The 26,867-nt window shown below is 45.4% G+C and overlaps 1 protein-coding gene across 18 annotated transcripts in view; it reads left to right on the forward strand.

Moving 5' to 3' along the window:
* PMFBP1 (polyamine modulated factor 1 binding protein 1) overlaps positions 1-26,385 on the forward strand; it is a 262,936-nt gene extending 236,551 nt beyond the window's left edge. For 8 of the 18 annotated variants that reach the window (XM_077984493.1, XM_077984494.1, XM_077984492.1 and 5 more), the window contains 16 exons: positions 325-495; positions 1,510-1,620; positions 3,947-4,073; positions 4,161-4,318; positions 7,734-7,977; positions 10,008-10,197; positions 10,367-10,520; positions 11,833-12,000; positions 12,272-12,409; positions 16,826-16,990; positions 17,553-17,720; positions 18,027-18,194; positions 19,300-19,403; positions 19,931-20,005; positions 22,829-23,067; positions 23,598-23,854. In XM_077984493.1, the coding sequence (XP_077840619.1) occupies positions 325-495; positions 1,510-1,620; positions 3,947-4,073; positions 4,161-4,318; positions 7,734-7,977; positions 10,008-10,197; positions 10,367-10,520; positions 11,833-12,000; positions 12,272-12,409; positions 16,826-16,990; positions 17,553-17,720; positions 18,027-18,194; positions 19,300-19,403; positions 19,931-20,005; positions 22,829-23,067; positions 23,598-23,614 (2,397 nt within the window). In that variant the 3' untranslated portion in view covers positions 23,615-23,854. Of the gene's footprint in view, positions 1-324; positions 496-1,509; positions 1,621-3,946; positions 4,074-4,160; positions 4,319-7,733; positions 7,978-10,007; positions 10,198-10,366; positions 10,521-11,832; positions 12,001-12,271; positions 12,410-16,825; positions 16,991-17,456; positions 17,721-18,026; positions 18,195-19,299; positions 19,404-19,930; positions 20,006-22,768; positions 23,068-23,597; positions 23,855-24,243; positions 24,307-25,945 lie in introns of those variants that run through there. The other 10 variants (XM_077984485.1, XM_077984489.1, XM_077984486.1 and 7 more) reach the window with 5 other exon arrangements.
* The last annotated feature ends 482 nt before the right edge of the window (positions 26,386-26,867 follow it).

A 26,867-nucleotide genomic window follows, 5' to 3' on the forward strand; every position in this document is an offset into this window, starting at 1 on the left:
GTATATGCATATACAAATATGCATAAAATATTCCTGAATGATATCCAAAAAGCTAGTAACATGGATTGTCATCAAGAAGGGGACCTGAGTCATAGTTAGGATGGAGGAAGACTTATCTTTCAGTGTCTTCTTTTGTGAACCATTTGGGCTTTTTACCATGTATATGCACTAGTTAATATTTTTTCTTTTGTTAAAGAAACCATGATTTCCATATATGAACATACACCTTTAGAATATAGGTCTAGAGATTTTCCGTGCTTGTGGAATTCTGAAGTAACTCACAAACTATAAACAAAACCAACCCATTATTTTTAAATCTCTCAGGAGCCTGAGAACAAGGGTGATCATTCAAAGGTACGAATATACACTGCTCCTTGCATGATTCAAGAGCATCAGGAGACCCTGAAACGACTGTCTGAGGTCTGGCAAAAGGTCTCTGAACAGGATGATCTCATTCAAGAACTTCGAAATAAGCTGGCCTGCAGTAATGCTTTGGTAAGTGCCTTCTTCTAGAAATGTCTCTGGGAGACCCTCAATCAAGACATGGGGAGAGAAAGGAGGGAAAAAGAGTCACCTAAATTAATCTTTTTCACCAAGAATCCTCAAATGTCTGATATATACTTGCCTTCCCACTTTGTTCATATTCTCCATGATAATGCTTCTCCCCATCTACGTAGTTTGAAATTCTAAAGAATCTTAAAATCTCTCACACAACAACCTAAATGCCCATCAGTCAGGAAATGGTTAAAGAGATTAAGAGAAATAATTAAAGAGATATCCCTATTGTGGAATAATATGCAGCCAGTAAAGACAACTAAGCACATCTGTAAGAGCTGCACGGAAGGAGCTTTGTGACTTATTGCCGAGAATAAGTTGCAGAATTCCATGTATAGTTCAGTCCTACTTTTGTTTTATCTCTAATGATAATACTAATATGTAAGTACAAACTGAATTTTCAATACTGTCCTCTCCCTTAGTGGAAGTAAGAGAGGGGGGAATAAGTGAAGAGGGGGTTTCACTTTTCCATGCTTGGGTTTTATTTGAATTATTTTCAACAAATTCAAAAAAGCATAAAATTAAAACCAAAATTTCATGTTTTTTTAATTTTTGAAAAAAGAAATTATACACACAGTCACACACTCCATAAGGAACTTCCTTCTTTAATTCTCAAACTTTGTATCCTGTCCTCTGATAGATTAGGTACATCTCTCCATCACAGCCCCTGAAGAACCTTCTTCTGCCTCATCAAATGGACCAAACAGAGGTTTAGGAGAGAGTGCAAGTGTGGGCATTGATGAACTTGAGACAGATCACATATGCCTTAGAAAACCTTGATGTCAGATGGGGAGCTTAACTCCTTCTCCCTACCTACCCCACAGGGAATGCCTGATGAATTGTATAATTCTGCAACAAACTTATGCCACAGAAAGGAACACTCTGAAATAATAATCATGGTAACAAGCATGTTTCATTGATCATCCGGCATAACCGATCTAAGCTTATTTGCAGGTTCTGGAGCGTGAAGAGGCTTTGATAAAACTACAAGCCGACTTTGCTTCCTATACAGCTACCCACAGATACCCTCCTAGCTCCTCAGAAGAGTGTGAAGACATCAAAAAGGTGGGAGAAATTTGCTGATCTGTGCCTACCGGGATCGGGCTGAGCTGGGTTTGATTCTGGGCTTTCCTACTTATTTTTTATTTTTATATGACTGTTTATATTTTATTTTATATCTGTGTGACCTTGGTTGGCCCTGCCACAAGGATACTGTGTATAATGTATACCAAACTCCAAAGACAGGCTGCATTCAGTTTTGGAATTGCACCTGTCTCTTAACCCACTTCTAACAGTACACCTAAACAAGAGAATACTTCTGTTGCCTTGCTAGTTTCAAAAGGACCATCCAGCCTCCTAGTGTCTGGCTGGAGTTGAAAAGTAGCTAATTTAGGAAAGATTATTAATCCAAATTTATTCCCCCTGGTTTTTTTTTTTTTTTTGAGAACTCTGTGTTTGCAAAATTCAAAGCAGTATCGAAAGTTGATTCTAATAATAAATAAGCAGTTAAACCATGTAAACAAATAGCAAGAATTGATTGGCCAGGTGTGGTGGCTCATGCCAGTAACCCCAGAACTTTGGGACGCCAAGGCGAGCAAATCACTTGAGGTCAGGAGTTTGAGACCCACCTGTCCAACTTCGTGAAACCCCATCTCTACTAAAAATACAAAAATTAGCCAGGTGTGGTGGCACATGCCTGTAGTCCCAGCTACCAGGGAGGCTAAGGCAGGAGAATCACTTGAACCCAGGAGGTCGAGGTTGCAGTGATCTGAGATCACACCACTGCACTCCAGTCTGGGCCACAGAATGAGACTCCATCTCAAAAAAAAAAAGATGAACCAGGAGTTAAAACATGGCCAGGTGTCCTCTTAGGTGAGGTCCTGTTAAGTCAGCTGTGACTGAACTTGGTACCTGGCAAAGCCAGCCACAGGAGGCCACGCTGGGCAGGTGCTGGCATGCCTGCATGCCCCAAGACTGATGCCGAAATAGGGGTGAAGTGGGGTGGCAGAGGGAATAAACAACACGTCAGCTCCCCAAGGGGTTCTCTATGGGGGAGGAGGAGACTGTCCTCTTTCCAGGACTTTCCAATCCCAGAAACTTGGTTGAACAAGGGATCAATATTGAACTTTGTAATTCTTCCTTGGACATCTGTCAATATTTATTTTAAAGATCAGTTACATGTTATTCACATCCTGACCTAGAGCAAAAATCTCATAAGACTCCATTTTTTTAATGATACAAACTTCCCCAAGAAGCAGAGTACACCTTCCCCCATCGTGCTGTGTTTCCTTTCCAAAGCCTTCATGCTTAGCAACGAGAGACCCACGCCAGCTTTTTCCAGCAGGCCTCTCCTCCCATTGGCCAGTGTGGCACAGTGTGGGGCTTTAAGTCCCTGCAGTGCCCACTCCTGGGTCCTCTCCCCAATATCCCTGATGCCCAGGCAACAAATTGCTCCTCCCCAGCCACATGCTCCTGCCTTCTTTTGGTGAGGAAGACAGTCCCCTCTCCTTCAGGGTAGAAGCCAAAGGCCTTGCAGAAGGGCCCCAAGCCCCACGTGATGTGACCACCAGCTCCTCACCCCTCCTCCAGCTCTCCCCATCGCCTGCTCCGTGCCAGCCGCGCTTGCCTCCTACATGTTCCCTCCACAGGCCTTGTCTCTGGCTAGTCTCCCTGCCTGAAAGCTCACCTCCAGCAAGTCTCAGCTGAGAGGCCATTTTTGCAGGGAGGCCAGCCTATTGTCCTACTTAAAATTACAACATGCGCCTCACCCACCCATGCCCTTCCATTCCCCTTCACTCTTCTGTTTCCCCCACAGCACTTACCAACTGTTAGCATTTTCTGTAAGTTACTACTTATTATGCTCTTCATCTCACCCACTAGGGCAGCTCTGCGGGGACAAGGATTTGTCTGTGTATTTTGCTCCACATTATTTGCTTTGAAAACATTAACAGAGTCATGCCCAGCACCCAGGACAGTGCCGGGCACACAGTAGATTCTCCATAAACAACTGTCTGTCTCAGGGAGGAAGGAATACAGGGATGGCTGCTTTTATGTGTATTCCGTGTGAGCCTGAGAAGTCTGCAGTATCCTTTTGTTTTATTCTGTTTTTAAAAAATATATAATTGAGATACAGTGGACAAATTCACCATTGGTTTTTAGTATATTCACAACATTGGGCAATCATCACCACTACCTAATTCCAGAACATTTGTGTCACCCCAGAAGAAACCCTATACCAGCAGTCACTCCACGTACCCATCCCCTGGCCCCCAGCGACCGTTACTCTGCTACTCTGTCCCTACCGACTGTTGTGTGTGGCCGCTGGGCATTTTAGAAAGCATTCTCCATTCTCTCTCATCTCCTCATCCTGCCCTGTTCTTCCGTCTGCCAGATACTGAAGCACTTGCAGGAGCAGAAAGACAGCCAGTGCCTGCATGTGGAGGAGTACCAGAACCTGGTGAAGGATCTGCGCATGGAACTAGAGGTCGTGTCGGAACAGAAGAAAAACATCATGAAGGGTAAACCAGGGCGGCAGGCTGTGGCAGGGGAGCCAGATGGAAGCCTAGCTCTCCCCTGAGCATTGACTCTGTCCCGCCCCATGGTAGACATGATGAAGCTGGAGCTGGACCTGCACCGACTGCGGGAGGAGACATCTGCCCACATTGAGAGGAAGGATAAGGACATCGCCATCCTGCAGTGCCGGCTGCAGGAGCTGCAGCTGGAGTTCACCGAGACCCAAAAGCTTGCTTTGAAGAAAGACAAGGTAAAATGAGGAACACTGGTTGGATTCCCAATGGGGCAGGTGTGAGGCCATGCCCTGGCAGGAACCAGTTCTGCCTTCACCCACCGTGATTGCTTTGGGAGCCTCAACATAAGCACAGTGAGATGGTGGCTATTCAGGCCCAGGTGCAATTCTAAGCACTTCTTTGGTATTTCTCATCATACATAATAAATGAATCTGATCATGCAGGGACCAAAACAGAGGCACTGACTTTTCCCAAGCCCCGCAAGGTAGCAAGAGCATTTGGGACACACTTACTTGCATCATTCCCTTATACTCTTTTTATGCTTGATAGTGGAAGGAAATGATATAAAATAATAGGTAGCCTTACTAAGAATTTCAAGTGAATTTCACTTTTAAAATTACAAATATCTGGCTGGGCATGGTAGCTCATGCCTGTAATCCCAGCACTTTAAGAGGCCGAGGTGGGGAGATCCCTTGAGCCCAGTTTGAGACCAGCCTGAGTAACATGATGAAACCCTGTCTCTACAAAAAAATGCAAAAATTATCTGGGCACGGTGGTGTGCACCTATAGTCCCAGTTACTTGGGAGGCTCAAGTCACAGGATCATGTGAGCCCCTTGAGCCCAGGAGGTGGAGGCTGCACTGAGTCGTGATCATGCACTCCAGCCTGGACCTAGAATGAGACCCTATCTCAAAACAAACAAACAAATTACAAATTACAAATAGTTTATGAATATGTAAATAGGCAGTTTGAAAATATTAATGGAGCTGTGCCCTAAAAGAACTGTTACTGCCAACATAAATCAAGTTCTTAGAAAAACCTAGAAATGGAACCAAGAACAGAAAGGTTGTGAAACCAATGCAAGCTTTTGTAAGCAGTACTATTCCGACTCTGAACTTCCGTCAGAGCTATTAAAAATAATCCAGCTGAGGGCTGGGTGCAGTGACCCACACTTGGAATCCCAGCACTTTGGGAGGCCGAGGCGGGTGGATCACTTGAGGTCAGGAGTTCAAGACCAGCCTGACCAACATGGTGAAAGCCCGTCTCTACTAAAACAAACAAACAAACAAACAAAAAAACCACAAAATTAGTTGGACATGGTGGTGCACAGCTGTAATCCCAGTTACTTGGGAGGCTGAGGCAGGAGAATGACGTGAAGCCGGGAGGGGAGGCTACAGTGAGCCAAGATTGCACCACTGCACTCCAGCCTGGGCAACAAGAGTGAACTCTGTCTCAAATAATAATAATCACCATCATCATCATCCAGTTGATAGACTGGCTGGTCAGGAAAACCTCCTGTTTCAAGGCACAGAGGAGATATGCTCATCAAAACAGAGGCATTTGGAGAGATGATGACAAGGCACAGAGTCTGGGTAAACAGCTTTGAGTCATTTGTATATTCACTCCACAAATATTTTTGAGCCCTGAGATATGCCAAGCACTGTCCTAGACACTAAGAGTATAATAAAACCTGCAACATGCCGCCTCTCATGGAGCTTGCACTCCTGTGTGGGGAGACAGCCAGTAAACAAAATTAATATATAATACTGATATACCCACGTCAGACACTGATAAATCCCTCCGACAGCTTGGTGGCGGTTTTACACAGAGTGATCAGGGAAGTCCTCTCTGATAAGGTGACATTGGGGCAGAGATTTGAACGAAGTGAGGGAGCCACCCAGGCAGAGGTCTGGCGGAAGAATATTCCAGGCAGAGGGAATAGCAAGTGCAAAGGCCCTGAGGTGGGGTCTGCTTGGAGTGTTCCAGGAGCTCAGCGGAAGCAGAGAGGGGTGGGGGTGGCAAGAGGTGAGGTCAGACAGGTAGCCTCGGACCAGACCATAGGGTGATTGTAAGGACTCCCTCCTTTTTCTAAGAGATGGAAGCCGGTGGAGGGTTTTGAGCTGAGGCAAAAGATCTGACTTGCACTTTTAAGATCCCCGCCTCTAGCTGGGCGCAGTGGCTCATGCCTGTGATCTCAGAACTTTGGGAGGCCAAGGCAGGAGGATCACTTGAGCCCAGGAGTCTGAAACCAGCCTGGGCAACATGGTGAGACCCCATCTCTGCAAAAAGAATGTTTAAACTAGCTAAGTGTGATGGCCACCCCTGTAGTCCCAGCTACTCAGGATGTTAGCGGTGGTAGTTATCCGTATGGGTCTATAGCAACCTCAGATCTTGCCTCCTTAGAAGAAAGAATTTGACTGAGGGACAGAAGGCAGAAGGAGAGACTGAGGTAAGTTTTAGAGCAGGCAGGAGTGAACTTTTTTAAAAGCCTTAGAGCATTAATGAAAGGAAAGAAAATACACTTGGAAGAGGGCCAAGCAGGTGACTTGAGAGACCGAATGCCGTTTGACCTCTTGACTTGGGGTTTTCTTACTGCAACCTCCCAGGTTCAAGCGATTCTCCTGCCTCAGCCTCCCAAGTAGTTGGGATTACAAGTACCCACCACCATGCCTGGCTGATATTTGTATTTTTAGTATGAGATGGGGTTTCACCGTGTTGGCCAGGCTGGTCTCTAACTCCTGACTTCAAGTGATCCACCTGCCTCGGCCTGCATATACTCCTGGGGTCCTGCATTACTTCTCACCATTCTCCTAACTCCTGAGACCTTACCCAGGAATCCGCTGCTCACCAGTTTCAGGTGTTTTCTATCTATTAGGAGCCTGCCTTTCCCTGGCACCAGCTGTGACCAATTATTACTTTAGAGTGACAATTAACAACCTCCTGACTATCACCTGATGGTCGCCCAACAACCCTGGTGTATGTGGCAGGGGAGCCCTCTCCTGCCCTGCTCACACCTGACTAGCTACCTGCTGTAAAGGGAGGCTGAGATGGGAGGATCGCTTGAGCCTAGGAGGTTATAGCTGCATTGAGCTATGGTCGTGCCACTGCACTCCAGCCTGAGCAACAGAATGAGACTGCCTCAAAAACTAAAACTAAACTAAGATAATAAAAGGCCAGGCATGGTGGCTCAGACCTGTAATCCCAACACTTCGGGAGGCTGAGGCAGGTGGATCACTTGAAGTCAGGAGTTTGAGACCAGCCTGGCCAACATGGTGAAACCCCATCTCTACTAAAAACACAAATATTAGCCAGGCGTGGTGGCGCATGCCTCTAATCCCAACTACTTGGGACGCTGAGGCAGAAAAATGGCTTGAACACGGGAGGCTGCAGTGAGCCAAGATCATGCCATTGCAGTCCAGCCTGGGTGACAGAGAGAGACTATGTCTCAAAAACAATAAGAATAAGAATAAAGACTCCCTCTCTCGACGGTGTGGAGAACAGCCTGAGGGGAACAGGAGTGGAGGCAGGGAGGTTCGCCCAGTGTCCAGACAGGGGATGCCAGTGACTTGGATGAGGGCTTGAGACAACCTCTCAGTGCCTTCATCCACCGCCGCTCAGAGCTTTCCCAGCATTTGCATTTTGCTTTCTTCAGTTCCTCCAAGAGAAAGATGAGATGCTGCATGAGCTGCAGAAGAAACTGACACAGGCTCAGAACAGCTTCCTGAAAAAGGAGAAGGAGCTGGAGAAGCAGCAGTGCATGGCCACAGAACTTGAAATGACGGTCAAGGAGGCTAAGCAGGACAAGTCCAAGGAGGTGGAATGCGAGGCCCTACAGGCTGAGGTCCAGAAGCTGAAGAACAGTCTCGAAGAAGCCAAGCAGCAGCAGAGGCTGGCTGGTGAGGCCCCCGCAGGTGCTGTCCCCACCACACTTTTCTGTGGGGCTAGAGCAGCCCTAGAGCAGCCACCTTCTCTCTCCCAGAGGCCACTTCCCTCGCCCCCTCCAGTGTCTCACTGCAGACCTTCTCAGGGCCTCATCCTACACCTCACAGCAGTGGCCACCACCCTCTTGTATTCCTTCACCCACTCCCAAGCTCACCTGCCCTCTGGAGTCACCCACCCACCATTCTCCCAGCAGTCTTGCCTGAAGACCCTGGGCCTTCCTGGCCACAGGGAGGCAGGGCTCTGTCCTTTGCACCACATTCCTCTCCATCTTCTCCAGGCCCTCATCACATAATTTGCTTCTTCCTTCCCTGGCTTTTTATTCCCTTTCTCCTTTTTGCCCCCAAATACATTCTGTTCTGTGCAGCTTGTACTGTGGATGATGTCCTTGTCCCTCCACAGAGCCTGCTTTCTCAGAGGTCACCAATAACTTCTTGCCTTAGGTACAGGGTTTCTCTGGGGGTGATGAAAATGTTCTGGAATCAGATATTGATGATGGTTGCATGACTTTGTGAGTATCCAAGAAAACCACTGAATTATATACTTTTAAAGGGTAAATTTGCCAGGCACGGTGGCTCATGCCTAGAATCCCAGCACTTTTGGAGGCCTAAGTGCGCAGATCACTTGAGCCCAGGAGTTCAAGATCAGTCTGGGCAATGTGGCAAAACTTTGTCTCTACAAAACACAGAAATTAGCCAGGCATGGTAGTGGGCACCTGTAGTTCCAGCTACTTGGGAGGCTGAGGTGGGAGGATCACTTGAGCCTGAGAGGTCAAGGTTGCAGTGAGCTGAGATTATGCCAGTGCACTCCAGACTGGGCAATGGAGTGAGACTCTGTCTCATAAAAAGTGGAGGGGGGATGCTAAATTTATATTACATGAATTACTTATCAATTTATAAGATAAGATCCAAGCTTGGCTTCCTTCTTTACCCTCCTTTAATGCTGTGTTCCTTGATGCTATTGGCTACTTATGCCTCAAATCTTGTTTCTCAGCTTTGGAGATATCACAGGTCCATCCTTCTACTACAAACCTCCCCATCGTTCTCTTTTCTCTCCTGCTTTGACTGTAGTCATCTAGAGACTCTCCCCTTCTTACTCATTCTTCAGTGAGCTCCCTCCTCTGTGTAGCTCCCTTTCTCAATACAGGTAACTCCAAAACTTCAAGCCCCAGCTCTAACTTTGTAACTGCCTTCCCCTCATACCCGGTGGAAGCAAAGGCATGGGCTAGAAGAATATTGCTGGAAGTTTTTCTCTATTCTAATGTGTTCCAATTTTCCTGAAGCAGTTTTTCTTTTATGTCAGATTCCTGCTCAAGAACCCGCTAAATCACATCTAAGCATTTCTCTTAGGCTTCCAAAGTCCTCCAAAGCCCCCGCTCATCCATCCACTTATTCAACTCTATCACCCACCATTCCTCCCCACTTCCCTTTCCAGTCAAACTGATGTCTTCTACCCTCCTCCCACACACCTTCCCCATTCTCCTCACCAGGCATCTGCTCTAACAATCTCCGCCCCTGGAATTCCCTTCCTCCCACTTCTTTTGCTACATCTCAGCTTCTGTTTCTCCACTCATCCATCTCCAAGCGCTCTGGCCCATGTGGATCTCTCTTCCTGAACCCGGTCAGTGTGAGTTTAACATGACAATGTTCTCCAGGACGGTGGGCCGGTAACCCTCCCTCAGGAGCCTCTAAACTCCAGGAGGGTCAGGATTTGTCCCCAGTGACAGAATGAGTTGCACATGAGTTACTGAGAAATTTCTACCAGTGTGTTTAAGTTTAGTCCAGAAGGTGTCCACAGCTGAGGGGTAGACAAAGACAGATAATTGAATAGGGCTCTTTAGGACTGATCGTGAAATGGAGAGAAATGAAGACAGACTGGGAATTGAAGTAGAGCACAAAATGAAAGGAGAAACTCTTCAGCCAGGCTGATAAGAGTGTGATCTTCATACACCCTCCCTTCTCACATGGCCATCTCCCCACTTCCGCAGCTCAGCAAGCAGCCCAGAGCAAAGAAGAGGCTGTGCTGGCAGGCTGTCACCTGGAGGACACCCAGAGGAAACTGCAGAACGGCCTCCTCCTGGACAAGCAGAAGGCAGACACCATCCAGGAACTACAGCAAGAACTTCAGAAGCTGCAGAAGGAGTCTTCGATGGCTGAGAAGGAACAAACCTGCAACAGGTGCCCAGGCTCACCTCCAGAGAGAGGTTCTGTCCCTCTTGAGCCAGCCGGGCCCTCTGTGGGCAGCTGCCCAGGCATGGGAAAGCAAGGACTTCCCATGGGGTCAGCTCTGCAATCTGCCCACATGGGCACTGAAGTCTGTCCTCCTGTGGCTGTTATTTTGCTTTAGAAAACGGGTGGAGGAGCTGTCATCAGAACTCTCTGAAGCCCTGAGGAAGCTTGAAAATTCAGACAAGGAAAAGAGGCAGCTTCAGAAGACAGTGGCTGAGCAGGATATGAAAATGAATGACATGCTCGATCGTATCAAGCTCATTCAGCACCAGGTGTGACGGGCAGGCAGACAGCCCATTCAAGTGCTTGCTCTGCTTAAGATAAAACACAGGCCAGGAGCAGTGGCTCACACCTGTAATCCCAGCTCTTTGGGAGGCCAAGGCAGGCAGATCACTTGAGCCCAGGTGTTCCAGACCAGCCTGGGCAACATAGCAAGACCCCACCTTACAAAAAAAAAAAATACAAACATTATCAGGGCATAATGGCACATGCCTGTAGTCCCAGCTACTTGGGAGGGTAAGGTGAGAGGATCCCTTAAGCCTGGTAGATTGAGGCTTCAATGAGCTATGATCTCACCACTGCACTACAGCCTAGGTGACAGAGTGAGACCCTGTCTCAAAAAAAAGGAAAAAGATTAAATATATCAGACATTATTTGGGAAGATGTCACTACCAATCCATGCAAATTAATTGACCAGAATTGTGTTAGTATGCTAAGCCAGCCTCTCAGCACCAGCTCCCATTACCAGTGAGAAGCATTTTCAATGGTTAACCTTAAAATTAATCAAACAACAATGTTGTTTTTTCTAGGATTCAAAAGCTATTCTTTTTTTTTTTTTTTTTTTTTTTTTTTTTTTTTTTTTGAGACGGAGTCTCGCTCTGGCACCCAGGCTGGAGTGCAGTGGCCGGATCTCAGCTCACTGCAAGCTCCGCCTCCCGGGTTCACGCCATTCTCCGGCCTCAGCCTCCCGAGTAGCTGGGACTACAGGCGCCCGCCACCTCGCCCGGCTAGTTTTTTGTATTTCTTAGTAGAGACGGGGTTTCACCGTGTTAGCCAGGATGGTCTCGATCTCCTGACCTCGTGATCCGCCCATCTCGGCCTCCCAAAGTGCTGGGATTACAGGCTTGAGCCACCGCGCCCGGCCTCAAAAGCTATTCTTATCAGTCAATTTATTTATTTTTTAAATAGCGTCCAGCAGCAGGAGATAATTGTCAGTCAATTTAAAGTCTTTGATCTCTGAATTACTCTTTTTATGCTCTTCTAAGATTTTTTAAACTTCATTCAAAAAGGTTTTTGATAAAGATTTGGAATCTTCCAAATCTTTGGGAAGAATTGATGAGAAAGTAGGAGAGAAAGCCGGTGCTTAGGAATTGGATCAATAAATAAAATAAATTGCTATATCTGACTGAACAAAGAAAAAATGTTGCAGACATTAGAGGAAACCTTTTATTTTACGTATGCTATATAACTAAGGAATTGTCTTCTTATTCATTCCAGCCATGCCCTGTGTGCAATTGTCTGTATTTTTCCCCAAAATATAATATAGTCTAAGACAGTCTTTCAGCTCAGTCTTTATTTTTTCAGCACAGGGAGCAAGAATCCACCAAATGCAAGTTAGAAGATGATCTTCAGGAGGCCACAAAGCTACTGGAGGACAAACGGGAGCAGTTGAAGAAGAGCAAAGACCGTGAGAAGCTGATGGAGGAAGAACTTGAAGCTCTGCGGCAGGAATTTAAAAAGAAAGACAAGACGGTGAGTGGGAGAATCCCAGGAGAGCTGGGTCAGGAATCCAGAGTGGGACATGACCCCAGCCGGACCTTGGGGGATGCAGAGGCAATGGATGCTCAGACCTTAGGAAAGACAGGAAGGACAGTGGGAAAGGCCAGCGAGGAGGGGAGTGAGAAGGCCTGAGCTCCCGCAGGGTGGAGATAGAGCTGGGGGAGAGGGAGGATGGAGTGGGGCTTTTATAGTTACCTGAGATTAACACCTCTTTGCTGTGCTTTATTCTTTAATGAGCGAACAGTTGAAAGAGAATTCCAGAAAGTTGGAGGAAGAAAATGAGAATCTCCGAGAAGAGTTACAGTGTTGTTCTACACAACTGGAATCCTCTGTCAACAAATACAACACCAGCCAACAGGTCATCCAAGACTTGAATAAAGAGGTGAGTAGACAGGAACCCCAAGGGAGTGAGGAACTTGAACCCTGTGACCCTTGACCTGAAATCTGTACCCACCTCTCCTCCACACAGAAATGCAGCTAACTGCTCAGCCAACTGTGGATCCTGGGCCACCTGCAGCTCCACTTCCCTCCTGGTTGGCACCTGGTTGCTGAGCCAGAGAAATGTTTCTTCCATATGTGGAAGATCTCATCTCTTATCTGGTGGAGCCCCCAAGCTATTTGGGCTTTGGCATCAAGTCTTCCAATGTTCTGTTTTAGACCAGAGTTGAATGAATCCATTTTGGGGGGCAATTTGCTAGGGAACACTTCCAAAACTTGTCACGAAGCACAAAAAGGAGATGAAAGGGGGGACAGTTATTTTTCATTACACAAGTAAAAATGACAGAAAGGAGTAAATAGCATCTGACATACGCTAAGCACTGTGCTTGAATTCAGTCATGATTTATTTATCATCCACTTAAGCTCTTTACATGGCTTCCATCTGCTCTACTGCCAACAAGAGAGACATGATAGAGGAAAGAAAGATGGAGGGCCAAAGTCACTGACCAGCAAGTGATGGGATGAACCACTATTTGAACCTGAATTATCCAGTTCTAACACCTCTTCCCTTTCTCCCTCATGATAAGCAGCCATCCTTTCTCCAGCTAAATCCTTTCCACCTTTCTGGGCAAGAGAAAAATATAATACCTTGGTAGATGGTCTCTTGGGCTACAAATGAAAGGCCAAGCAGCCCTTTCCTATTATTGACAGTAATTAATTTATAAAATACTGTGGAAATATTCTAGAATCAAAGAACCCCAGTATAACTGAGGAACTGAATTTGTAATTGTAATTAATGTTAAGCTTATTTAAATGTAAATAGCCTCATGTGGCTTGTGGCTACTATATTATACAGCACAGGCCTAAGGCACTGACTGTTCTCAGAGTTGTCCTCCAGAGATAATAATCTCTCCTTGAGTGTGATCCAGAGTTGAAGTCTGAGTCACTGAGATCCCTAAGGAACCTCCATGAATATATGGGATACTCAGATTCCTACGTGTTTAGTATGAACCTAGTGTCATATTTGCCAAAAGAAAGATAACCAAGTAAATGTGAAAGTAAAAACAATAATTTCAGATTACCTTTAATGAGAATCAGGAAGTTAAGGGATTTGTGTGTGTGTGTGTGTGTGTGTGTGTGTGTGTAAGCATCTTCAACTTTTAAAAACATCCTTCACATAGGAAAACTTAATTAATTGAAATGGCCATTAGAAAGAAGCTTTGATTATTTTTCTAGAATGCACTTCCTTTCATTAATATTCCATATTTTAATTTGAAAATTTTCCATTTGAAGCCAAGGCAATATACCTTTTCATATCTTGATATCTTTTTCATCTCTTTGATTCTAGAATATTTCTACAGTATTTTATAAATTAATTACTGTCAATAATAGGAAAGCTCATTTATTTTTTACATATTCAGTCTGTATTTGGACATTTTATTGAACTCACTTATAAGTTGTAATTGTTTTTTAGTTACTTCTCATGGATTTAAGTAGATGATTATATTATTTGCAAGCAACAACAGTTTTCTAATATCTCTTTGCAATATTTATATTTACTTAATTTTTCTTGCCTTATTGCATTGGACAGTACCTACAGTTTAATGTTCAACAGCAGCAGTGTTGGCAGACATTTTTTTCTGGATCTTAAAGGAATGCCTCTGTTTTAGTATGATGTTCCCTGTAGCCTTCTTGTTGCTGCCTTTAGCAGTTTTTTTTTCAGTTTCACATTACTAAGAGTTTTATTAATATGGATGCTGAATTTTATCAAATGCTTTTTAAAAAAAAATTATTGAGATGATTATATCAACCTTCTTAACCCACTTCCCATTTAAAAAGAAAAAAATTGGCCGGGCGCAGTGGCTCAAGCCTGTAATCCCAGCACTTTGGGAGGCCGAGGCAAGTGGATCACGAGGTCAGGAGATCGAGACCATCCTGGCTAACATGGTGAAACCCCGTCTCTACTAAAAATACAAAAAAAACTAGCCGGGCGTGGTGGCGGGCGCCTGTAGTCCCAGCTACTCAGAGGCTGAGGCAGGAGAATGGCGTGAACCTGGGAGGCGGAGCTTTCAGTGAGCCGAGATCGCGCCACTGCACTCCAGCCTGGGTGACACAGCACGAGACTCCGTCTCAAAAAAAAAAAAAAAAAGAAAGAAAGAAAAAAATTGCAGCTCACTGCTAGTGCAGTATTCTTGGGGCAAATGGGAAATGAGTTAAATAAATAATGTGGTGAATAAAATTAAGTAATTGATCCCGATTTTGGCCTACCCTTGCATTCCTAGTATGAGTCTTGATTGTGCATCGTGTCTCATTCTTTTAATATAACATTTGGCACATTCTAAGAAGTGAAATAAGATCAGTATGATTGGAATGCATTGATCAAGGGAGACGTTGGTATATAATGAGATTAGAAAGGAAGCAGGAACAGACATTATGGCCTCTGTTAAGAAATTTGGGGTTTTATTCTAAAAGCAACAGAAAGCCATTGATGGATTTCCTCAAAGGGACAGGGGAGGTGATTTGATCTAAGTTTGCAAAATATAACTTTGACTACTGTGTGGAAATGGATTGGAGGGAGTGGTAGGTATGGAAGTGAAGAGACCATTTAGGAAGCTATTTCTGTCCAGGCTAGAATTTCTGTCCAGTGAAGAAGGAAGGGAGCAAATTCAGGATGTGTTTTGGAGGTCTAGCTAGAATTCACCAGTCTAGCTAATGGAATGGATATGAGAGAAAGTGAGGAATCAGTGAAGACTTCATGAAATTCACCTATAAAACCATCTAGACCTAATACCATTGACAGCAGAGAGAGTAGGTCTTTTATTAGAACTTTTACTAGAACTTCTTGATTCTATAATTCACATATTTCTATATATAGATTTTTAGAATCTTTCTCCAAGCTAAACCACTCATGTTAGCAAAACTTTTTAAAGCTTCCATTTTAGCTTCTAGCTTCACTGTCATTTTTTTTCACCATCCTCAGTTTTAGTGTCTTACCTCTATACTGACATTTCTCATTCAGCCATCACTTATCAAGCACTGACAATGAATTATAGTTTCTCCAGTGATTCCTCTGGTTTACTGGGCAGACCCTGCTGACTCCATGGTTTTCAGAAGCCCCCAGAAAAGATGCACTTCTGTTTTCAGAAGACCAAATTATTTCATCTTTAGGAATAGTTTCACCACCAGGGCATGTAAAATACAGCGTCAGAAGTCCAATCTACCACTTTTCATCTCACTAATTCCCAGGGCCAAAGGTACTCAAAATTCTATCTGAAAAAGTAATAAACTTGAAACAGTGAACAGTTACTGGAGATAAAACAAGAAAACCCAAAAGAATGTGTTTCTGTGTTCATGGCCACTTTCAGATGCAGGTGTGCTAGAATACCAAAGAATACAAGTCAGGCATATGAATTTCTGCGGTCTCCCTCCAGCTTCCAGACTCAGAAGCAGATATCTGTCCTGTATTTAAAGTATATAAGGTGGCTAGTTTCTCTATGTGTCTATGACAATAACTCATAGTCGTATAGTAAAAGAAAGCCCTTTGTACATGTATCACCTCATTTGATCATCATAAAAACTCCATGAAACAAAATGATTTCAATTTGTGGAAGCAGAAACTGATGCTGGAGAAATAAGTAAATGATAGAACCTGGACCTCAACCCAGATTTTTCTGACTCCAGACTTCAACTTCCTTTTAACTATACCATGAATACTCATTACGAAGTTGAAAACAGACTTCAGTTTTTAAACACACTTCTACCAGAACTACATGTTCCCTAACATGTTGATCAATTGATCCCTAACTCCAAAAATGCAATATTTCACGTGACAGAACAATGACCATTTCTGAGCATTTCCTGAACCTCTGTCATGTGCCATGCCCTGAGTTACAGCAATGGGGAAACAGCAGGAAACAAAACACAGGCACAGTCCTGCTTTCATGGTACATCAAGTCTAGTGAATTACATCAGGAACTAAGTGAGTCATAAAACACAAAGGAAACGTTGTTATCATGTTCACTAACCTCAAATCGGATTCCAGGTCTTTATCAAAGACTGCAGAGTATGTGAAACGGACTTTTTTGTGTACTTGGTATATCATGCCCCAGCACAGCTGGTACTCCTGGTGTTTGAGGGAAATACTAACTAGAAAGGGAAATGTGGCCGGGGGTTGCAAAAGAGCCTGGAAAGACAGCTCTACCTTTTACAACAGTGAAGTGAAGATATGGGTGTTAACACGGACTCTGCAGGTTGTTGCAGACAGGAGAGAGTCTAGCTCTTGTTCATTTCCTATAGGCACAGAGAATGCCTCTATGACCCTGAGCTGGCACCTTGACAGTTCTGTTCTCCCTCCCTAAAGATAGCCCTTCAGAAGGAGTCCTTAATGAGCCTGCAGGCCCAGCTGGACAAAGCTCTGCAGAAGGAGAAGCACTATCTCCAGACCACCATCACCAAAGAAGCCTATGATGCATTATCCCGGAAGTCAGCCGCCTGCCAGGACGACCTGACCCAAGCCCTCGAGAAGGTGAGGCCACACCCTTTAGTCTCCAGGGCTGTTTTCAGGCAAGGAAATGTCAAGGTAGCGGGAGAGGCACAGGAGCCAATTTCCTGCCTATTGACTGTCACTGGGGCCATCTCAAACCCTTGTGTGGGCTGGGATGTCTGTGCAGAGAAGGCCTGCTTCCTCTTTGTGAGGCTTGGAGCTGGGTGGAGGGCGGAGGAAGAGGCCAAAGATCAAGGCCAAATCTGGCAAGCCTTTCTGCCCATGGGTGACTCGGGGGCAAGGTTTTCCCAAAGTATGGATTGTCAGGGAAATTCACGCCCCATCCTGTGCTGATCATGGCCGGCCCATCAATTCATGGGATTGGAAAGGGAAGAAATGGAGGGAGTGGGTAGGGAGGAGAAAGCAGGGTACAGAAAACCAACCACTGTCATTTCCCACCCCGCTCTGGGAGACTAAGCAATGTGACCATCTGTTTCACCCTGGGCAGAGGACAGGAAGGGACTGGAACCCTCCTCCATTCAGGACTCAGCAGAGAGGGCCAAAGGCTCTGATAGCCATTCGTCCTCTTTGTCTTTTCCGGAAGCTCAATCATGTGACCTCGGAGACAAAGAGCCTGCAGCGAAGCTTGACACAGACCCAAGAGAAGAAAGCTCAGCTGGAAGAGGAAATCATTGCTTATGAGGAAAGGATGAAAAAGCTCAATATGGAATTAAAAAAACTGCGTGGCTTCCACCAGGAGAGTGAGCTGGAGGTGAGGAGCTGCCCGGGGCTTGGGCTGCCTTCCTCGTAGGGGTCCACAAGGTCACCTCTTGCATCCAGAATTATTTAGCATGAAGCCGTTCCCTTGGGCTGATAGGTTCCTTCCACTTTCTTGGCTCCCTGAACTTCAGGCAGAGGCGGCAAAGATCGGAGCATGGGTGCCCTCTGCTGGCTGCTGGGAAGAAAATACCCCCAACACATCTCCCAAGGCCCAGGAAGCACCCTCCGGCCTTGTTGTGGGTCCTGGGGACAGGGAGGCCAGCTGGAGTCCCCCTCCTCACTTTGCTCTCCTGAGTAGGTGCACGCCTTCGACAAGAAGCTAGAGGAGATGAGCTGTCAGGTGCTGCAGTGGCAGAAGCAACACCAGAATGACCTCAAGATGCTGGCAGCCAAAGAGGAGCAGCTCAGGGAGTTCCAGGAGGAGATGGCCGCCCTGAAAGAGAACCTCCTTGAGGACGATAAGGAGGTGGGCATGCCTCAGCTTCTGCGTGCCTCCTCTCCACGCCTTCAGGCACATCCTGTGGCCACCCAAATGCCGGACAGCCCTTGGTGGGGGTGGGGGAGCCTGGGAGCAAAGGAAAGGTCACCCCCTCCATTTAGCACAAAGCAAGGGCCACAGCTGCTGGTTCAACCCACCTATGTTCTTGTGGCTTTGTTGATAGATACTGAGCAGAATGAAGGCCCCATTCTAGAGAAGAGACTGTCGGGTACACCAGCTACCCCTGACCTAGTCCACTGGGTACATCCTGACACTTTTGGCAGCCCTGGACCCTACAGTAGAATGGGCTAAGTGACCTTCTGGGCTTGTCCCAGGCCCACCTCCCTGAGCAGTGAAGTTCATGGCAGGAGGCCACAGGACAGCTCAGGTGGTCACTGGGCCTTTGCTCGAATTACTAAGAAGGCATCTTAGGCCAGGCACAGTGGTTCACACCTGCAATCCCTAGGTTTTGGGAGGCCAAGGCAGGAGGATTGTTTGAGTCCAGGAGTTTGAGCCCAGCCTGGGCAACATAGCAAGACCTCATCTCTACAATAAGTGTAAATGTTAGCTGGGCATGGTGGCCTATGCCTGTGGTGCCAGCTACTCGGCAGGCTGAGTGGGAGGATAGCTTGAGCCGGGGGGAAGTTAAGCTGCCATGAGCTGTGATCACACCACTGCACTCCAGCCTGAATGACAGGGCAAGACTGTCAAAAAAAAAAAAAAAAAAGAGAGAAAGAGAGAGAAAGAAGGCACCTCTTCCTCTTCCTCCAGGTGTTTTTCTTCCATCTGTTAGGAAATCGGCTTAGCATACTTCTTTTTTATGCCTTCACACTGGAAACCAGGATTCGAAATGTACGAATCTACTGTGTCTCTGCTATAAATGGTGCCTTCTCAGAAATGTCACCTTTGTGTGAGATGCCACCCACACAGCCAGAGGGGGAGGCCTGGTGGCAACTCCACAACTCTGGCCTCGGGTTGGACAGCAGAGTCGAGTTTTCTTTTCCCAGGAAGACAGAAGAGGCCTGACTCGGAAGGAGGGATGACAGGCCTGTGCTCCCACCTCTGACTGTCTCGTTTTCTTCTTCTACCCAAGCCCTGCTGCCTGTCCCAGCGGTCTGTACCCAAAGACACCTGTAGCCTCTACCGAGAGAACGATCAGATTATGACCAGCTTGGAGCAATGGGCGAAACAGCAGAAGTGAGTATGGGAGGAAAAAGGAAGGCAGGGTCCAAGGCCTGGACTGAGCCGAGGAGCCACACGGGTGCTAAAGATTAGTCACACACACACCTGCACTCCTGGAAAACAGATCCAGTCTCAGTCCACACCCAAGGGACGGGAATAAGATGGAGAGGAGGGCTCAACCCTTCAGGCAGGTCTGGAAAGCCCTGCTGACCTGGAAACAGCAGCGGCAAGGAGGAAGGAGTGCTTTGCTGTGGCTCCGATGTCCTCCTCCTGTCCCGGGATCCAGCTTCACTGCCTGGCCCTAACTCATTCCCTTGAACTCACCTGGGCTGACAGGGATTTTGCATAGGAGTTGAGTTCAGAGAGTCCACTGAATGCCCAGGTGCTAGGAAGGCCCCAACTCTGGGGACAGGGTGATGCATGGGGGGCCTGGGATGCAGCTGCCGTCTTGCTGAGAACCCAGCGTCCCATTCAGCCCGCTGCACCCTTGCTCACAGGAGGCTGGCAACTGGCCACTCTTTTCTCCTGTGATTTTATTACAGGGTCGCCAATGAGAAACTGGGAAACAAGCTCCGAGAGCAGGTGAAATACATCGCCAAGCTGAGTGGTGAAAAGGAGTAAGTCATCTTACACTACCCCAGCAGCTTCCTGGGAGCTGACTGGAAGGGTCAGCAGGGAGCCAGGGCTGGCTTTAGCCCTTGATAGGGGGATCAGCCCAGGAAAGTACTTCAGAAAGACCTCCAGGTCCCGAATCTGCATCTATGTCACCTTGGGCATATCACTTGATCTCTCAGAGCCTTAGTTCTCTCACCAAAAATCCAAAGGGAGTTTAGTAGTCTTTTTGTTCCTTCCTGCTCTCATGGTTCTCAGAGGTCAAGGGTGCTAAGCAGGGAACAGGCAGTGAAAGGCAGACTGGATTAGTTAGGGCAGGAGCTGAGCTGCTCTAACAGATCCCAAGTGAAGGAACAAACAAGGAACATCTCTTCGTGAAATCATCAGGTGAGCAGGCCAGGTTGGAGGAGCCCTTCTGTTCCACCTGTTCATCTGGGGGCCTCTGGTCTTGCTTCCCCTCATGGTCAAAGCTGGGTCCATTAAGAGGGAGGTATGCGAGGAGTGTTACCAGTTTGAGAATGGAGGTGAAGGTATGAAGATCTAAAACCGAGATTTTGGAGGTGGCAAAGTAACAACTAACAACAAGCCTTAGGACAGCGCTTCCCATCCTTTTCTCAGGGAACACTTAGAAAACGACAGTACCTTACATAACACCATGGATACTGTGCAGCTATCAAAAAGAATGAGATCATGTCTTTGTGGAAACATGGATGGAGCTAGAGGCTATTATCCTTAGCAAACTGACACAGGAATAGAAAACCAAATACCACATGTTCTCACTTGTAAGTGAGAGCTAAATGATGAGAATTTATGAACACAAAGAAGGAAACAACAGACACTGGGGTCTATCTGACAGGGGAGGGTAGGAGGAGGGAGAGGAGCAGAAAAGATAACTATTGGGTACTGGGCTTAATTCCTGGGTGAGGAAATAATCTGTACAACAAACTCCTGTGACATGAGCTTGCTGATGTAACATGTACCCTGAACCTAATAAAAGTGAAAATAAAATAAAAGTGAAAAAGAAAATGACCACAGTTTAGGATCACTTGAGGCTAGGAGTTTGAGACTATCCTGGGTGACAGCAAGGCCCTGCCTCTACAAAAAAAAATTAAGAATTAGCCTAGCCAGGCGTGGTGGTGCACACCTACAGTCCCAGCTAATTGGGAGGCTGGGGCGGGAGGATTACTTGAGCCCAAGAGATTGAGGCTGCAGTGACCTATATTCACACCACTGCACTCTGGCATGGGTGACAGAATGAGAACCCATCTCTAAAAAAGAAGGATAAAAATAACCACATCTGTTTGGCATACTTGTGACAAAGCTGACCAAGCAGTGGCTGCCCCAGAGCTTTGCCCCTAGGGCTGTGGGCATCTCCAAACACCTGGAATCCATTCGTGGCACCCCAGGTGGAAAGCCCTATTCTATGCTTTGGCCTTGGGTACATGGCAGAGTTGAAGAGAAGGCTAAGACCTTTGGAATAAGGAGGCCAAGGAATTGAGAAACCAGGACGTGGATGAACTGTATGGGATATTGAAGGCTTTCGAGATGCTGACAGGAGGGGGCCAGAGAGCCAGGGAAGGAGGGCACTGCTGAGACCCCCTCTCCAGACCCAGGGGCACTGGGAGTGAGGGGCTACTGGGCATGGGAAGAGGCATCCTCAAAGTTGGCCAGCTTTGTAGAGAGGAAAAGGGTAGAGCATATGCCCAGAGAAGAGGTTGAGGATGAATTCTCTACTTGATTTCCTCTAGGAAAGACCATGAAACTTTTTACTGGGGTGTAACTAAAAGAAAAGTTGTCAGACTCTGAAGGTAACAGATAACGTCAGTCTTTTTCTTCTGTTGTGCCAAGTCCAGGAAGTTCTTTTTTACAATGAACTCACTCTTGAGTTTTCCTGTTCTTATTTGAAAGAAAAGCATCTTTTAATGATAATAGTAGCTCAACTAATATATATTTTTGCTGTGTGTGAGGCACTATCTTAAGTGTTAACACGTATGAGCTCATTTCATCTTCATAAGACCTCCTGCGTTCAGTATAGTCATGATCCCCATTTATGGATGAGGAAAGAGAGGACCTGGGAAACTAAGTAACTTGCCCCTGGTCTCAAAACTAGTAAGTGGCAGAGTCACAATTCCAATGTGGGAAGTCTGGTTTCAGAGCCCACTTTCACCCACTGCCCTCAACATTCGTTTGGAGACACACAACAGTGATAATAAAAGTTGCCGTTTATTGAGGCATGGGGAATGTGCTAAATTATCTTTCCCCTCCTCTGCATGGCAGCCTCCATTTCCTCATCTGTAAAATGGGGATAAGTAACTTGCCCAAGTTCTTGACAGAGCTGGGATCTCCTGTGCTCCCGACTCTTCAGCAAAGGGAAGCAGAGAGAATGCGGGCTTTGGCATTGGTGCTGGGTGAGAATGTTTCCAAGGCATGGCCATGAGAACCCGAGGACACATGATCACAGTTGTCCCTAACAGCCTTCTGGTTCTTCAAGTCAAATTTCTGTCATTTATCAAACCAGATCCTCATATGAACCCCAGCAGTCAGGCCAGGCCTGACTGTCCCCGTCTGACAGATAAGAAAACAGGCCCAGAACTGGCAGAGTTGGGCAGGAGTACCAGCTCCTGGTCTACTCGGACCCCAGGCCTGGGCTTCTTGCACAGTACACATGTAGGCCTCCATTTCTACAGAGCACATGTAACAGCCCAGCTCTGAACAGACATGGGCGTCTGTGCTGTCTTCCCTGTGACACCTTTATCTGTCCTTTCTAGCAGGGAACCAAGCAGAGCCAGCAGCCCCAACACAACCCGTCCTTCCTCTCCTTCCCACAGCCACCTCCACAATGTAATGGTCCACCTGCAGCAGGAAAACAAGAAGCTGAAGAAGGAAATAGAAGATAAGAAGACGAAAGCTGAGAACACAAGGCTATGCACCAAAGCCCTAGGCCCGAGCAAAACAGAGTCCACACAGAGAGGGAAAGTGTGTGGCGCCTTGGGCTGGAAGGGGTTGCCCCAGGATGGGGGTCAAAGAATGGACCTCACCAAGTACATCGGGATGCCCCATTGCCCGGGTACGTCTGCCATTTGTCAATAAAATAAGTGTGTTTTTTTCTTTAAATCACTGGATTGAGAATTCAAGTAGGAAGAAGAAAATAGGCCTTTTGTGACCTCAAGTCGTTTTCTTAGCTACTTGGGACCAAAGATTGTTGTTTTCACATCTGTAAAGGGAGGAGGCAAATTAAGACCCCTTCTGATCTAAGAACATCTGAAGCATACCCAAGTGCCTCACATCTCAGACCTGTCCCTTCCCCTGACCCAGACCCGTTTTAGGGAATAGGAAGTAGAGGCATCTTCCTTCTACATCTGGAAACCCTGTAAGAGCACCCCAGCCACCTACCTAGCCTGGGTCCACAGCCACCTTTCCTGCCACCTGGAAACTCCATGTTACCCCAGAGGCAAGAGGTCACCTGCGGCAGTCACCAGGCAGAGCTGCCTGGCCATGCGGCCAGTCCTTGAGGAGTCACCTCAGTCACAATTAACGAGGTGATTCCTCAAGGAATCTCCTCAAATCAAAACTCTCATTTCCTCCCTGTTCCCTCAGGTTCCTCGTATTGCTAGAATCCACATCTAGCCATGAGCAGCATTTCCACGCGTGTTTCTTCCGAGGACAGTGAGTTCCCAGCCCTCCCTCTCTCTTGACCTGGATCAGCTCTTACGGGAATATATCACGGTCCCAGCCTATTTTGCAAGACACTAACGTTCGTTGAGTTTTGCCCACTTCCTGCCATGGAGTGAGCTTTAGAAGCATACGTCCATCTCCAGGCCCAAATATGAAATAAAGACATGAGCATGAGCACAGCGGTTGTGGTGAGCTCTTGGTGTCTTGCAGACATTTCTGCCCCGCAATCCCCCAGCAACATGTTCATCCTGTTTTCTCTGGATTTTAACAGATACTGGTCTCTTCCATATACGGGGAAGCCATAATCCCCAATGCAAGCTTCTGGATTCGTTTTTAAACGAACAAAAGTGATAAGTAGCACCTTTTTTATTTTCTTTCCATTACTATCTGAAACTTAAAAAGAAAAAGTCTAAGAACTCCAAAAAGGAAGTAATCCTGAGACCCCAAAGAAAGGAAGAGCAATAAGGGCTGTATTTTTCAAATGGGGGAGCAAGAGCACACCACCTGCCCCCTGCCCCTGGGCTCCACATTCCATTCCTTCTTCTAACAATTGTATTTTCCTCCCCAGCCACCTCAATACAAGTGAAATTCCATTATGACAAACTCCAAGGACAGCTAATATTTTATTCTGGTAGGATTTTGTTAAACTGAGTACATGTCTAGAATTTATATTTCTAGTCTATAGGAAGTGGAGACAACTCACTACTAGTGTAATATTAATATAAGAGAAAGAAATGAAAGATCTTACATTTCTGAGGGGGACAGTAAAAGTGAAGGAAGAAACCCACTGGTTAGCAATGATTCTTCGATATTCTTCCTGGGCCTAATAAAGGCCAAGAAAATTCACTGCTAAAAGGAACACTAACAAGTTATATAGGATGCCCCCGATAGAACTTGGGAAGGGCAGTTCCAGAAATGCAGTGTGAGCTAGGAGTGACAGGCATCTCTGGTAGTTTCTGTTACGATAGTTGTTGTCTGTTTAAGCTCTTTGAACTATGTTCCTTCATGTGGTTTAGAATGTGGGTTTATTTTCTAGAGAAAACAAAGATTGAAAAATCTAGTACTAATCTAGCCTGTGGCTTACTTTATTCAAACAAAAGTTCAATGCCATTAAAATCCCCAGCCTCATCTACTAAAAAGGGATTTTATCTCTATAATTTACCAAAATATTTCATATATTTTGGCCAAAATTACAATCTCTGGTTTCTTTTAATGTGGTACATCTTTCCCAAGTTATCTTTCACTTCCTGTGGAGTGATTACACCAGAGCAAAGCAGGTAGTCAGTTATGGAGAGCTAATTGGTGGCAGAGCCAGAAAAACATCAACATATTACCCAGCCATCTGACTTTGACAGCCCAGCCAGGCAGAAGACCTAGCTGAGTACAGGGGATGGACTTAGAGAAGTGCAGTTTCTCTAAAGATAGGAGGAAGGGCAGGGAAACTGAGTGTTGCCTGCCTATAATTTGTTAAGAAATAACCAAGGAATTGAGTTCCTAAAAAAGTAGTTCGAAGAGCTGATAATAAAAAGAAATGGTTACAACAACACTCTTTTATGAATTTTTTTTTAGAAAGCACTCAACAAATGAGGATTAGAAGGAAACTACCTCAGCATTATAAAACCACATATGAAAAACCCAGAACAAACATCATACTCAATGGTGAAAGACTAAAAGCTTTTCCTCTAAGATCAGGAATAAGGCAAGAACACCTACTTTGCCACATCTGTTCAGCATTGTACTGGCAGTTCTAGCCAGAGCAATTAGGCAAGAAAAAGAAATAAAAGGGATTCAAATTGGAAAGGAAGAAGTAAAATTATCTCTGTTCACAGATCTTATATGTAAAAAACCGTAAAGAATCTACAGACCACCTCCCCTCCCAAAAAAAGCCTGGTAGGGCTAATAATGAATTCAGCAAAGTAACAGGATACAAAGTCAACACACAAAAATGAACTGCAGGTTTATATAACAATTAATAATCTGAAAAGGAAATTATAAAAATAATTTCACTTCATTTATAATAGCATCAAAAATAAACAAATACTTGGGAATTAACCAAGGCAGTAAAAGACTTGTACAATGAAAACTGTAAAACATTACCGAGAGAAATTAAAGAAGACATAAACAGAAACACATCCCATGTTCATGGATTGAAAGACTTAATATTAAGATGTCAATATACATAAGGTGATCTACAGTTTCAATGTAATCTCTGTCAAAATCCCAATTATTATTATTATTATTATTTTTTTTTTTTTTTTTTTTTTTTGCAGAAATAGGAAAACTCAACCTAAAACTCACATGGAATCTTAAGGGATCCCAATAGCCAAAACAGTCTCAAAAAAGAAGAACAAAGCTGAAGAACTTACTGATTTCAAAACTTACTACAAACCTGCAGTAATCAAAATAGTGTGGTACTGCCACATAAATCAAAAGACAGACATACAAACCAGTGGAATAGACTAGGAAGAATCCCAGAAATAAACCCTCACATATATGGTCAAATAATTTTGACAAGGATGCTGAGACTATGAAATGGGGAAAGGATAGTTTTTTATTTTGTTTTCCAACAAATGGTGCTGGGAAAACAGAATATTTGCATGCAAAAGAATAAGGCTGTGCCCTTACCTAATACCATATACAAAAATTAACTCAAAATGAATCACAGACCTAAATGTAGCCACTAAAACTATAAAACTCATAGAAGAAAATATAGAACAAACCCTTCATGACATTGGATTTGGCAGTGATTTCCTGGGTATAACACCAAAGGCACAGGCACCAAAAGAAATAATAGACAAATTAGACATCATGAAACTTTAAAAATTTTGTGCATCAAAAGCAATACCAACAGAGTAAAAAGGCAACCCACAGAATAAGAGAAAATATTTCCAAATCATATCTCTGATGCTAATATCCAGAATATATAGAGAACTCCTAAAACTCAAGAAAACAAACGACCCGGTTTGAAAATGGGCGGAGCATATGCCGAAGAATGAAACTGGACCCCTATCTTTCACCATATACAAAAATCAACTCCAGATGGATTAAAGATTTAAATGCAAGACCTCAAACTATAGAAATCGTTACCGCCTATAATCCCAGCACTTTGGGAGGCCGAGGCGGGCAGATCACGAGGTCAGGAGATCAAGACCATCCTGGCTAACATGGTGAAACCCCGTCTCTACTAAAAAA

Source organism: Macaca mulatta, chromosome 20 (genome assembly GCF_049350105.2).
Source record: "Macaca mulatta isolate MMU2019108-1 chromosome 20, T2T-MMU8v2.0, whole genome shotgun sequence".
In the NCBI taxonomy this organism is placed as follows: Eukaryota; Metazoa; Chordata; class Mammalia; order Primates; family Cercopithecidae; genus Macaca; species Macaca mulatta.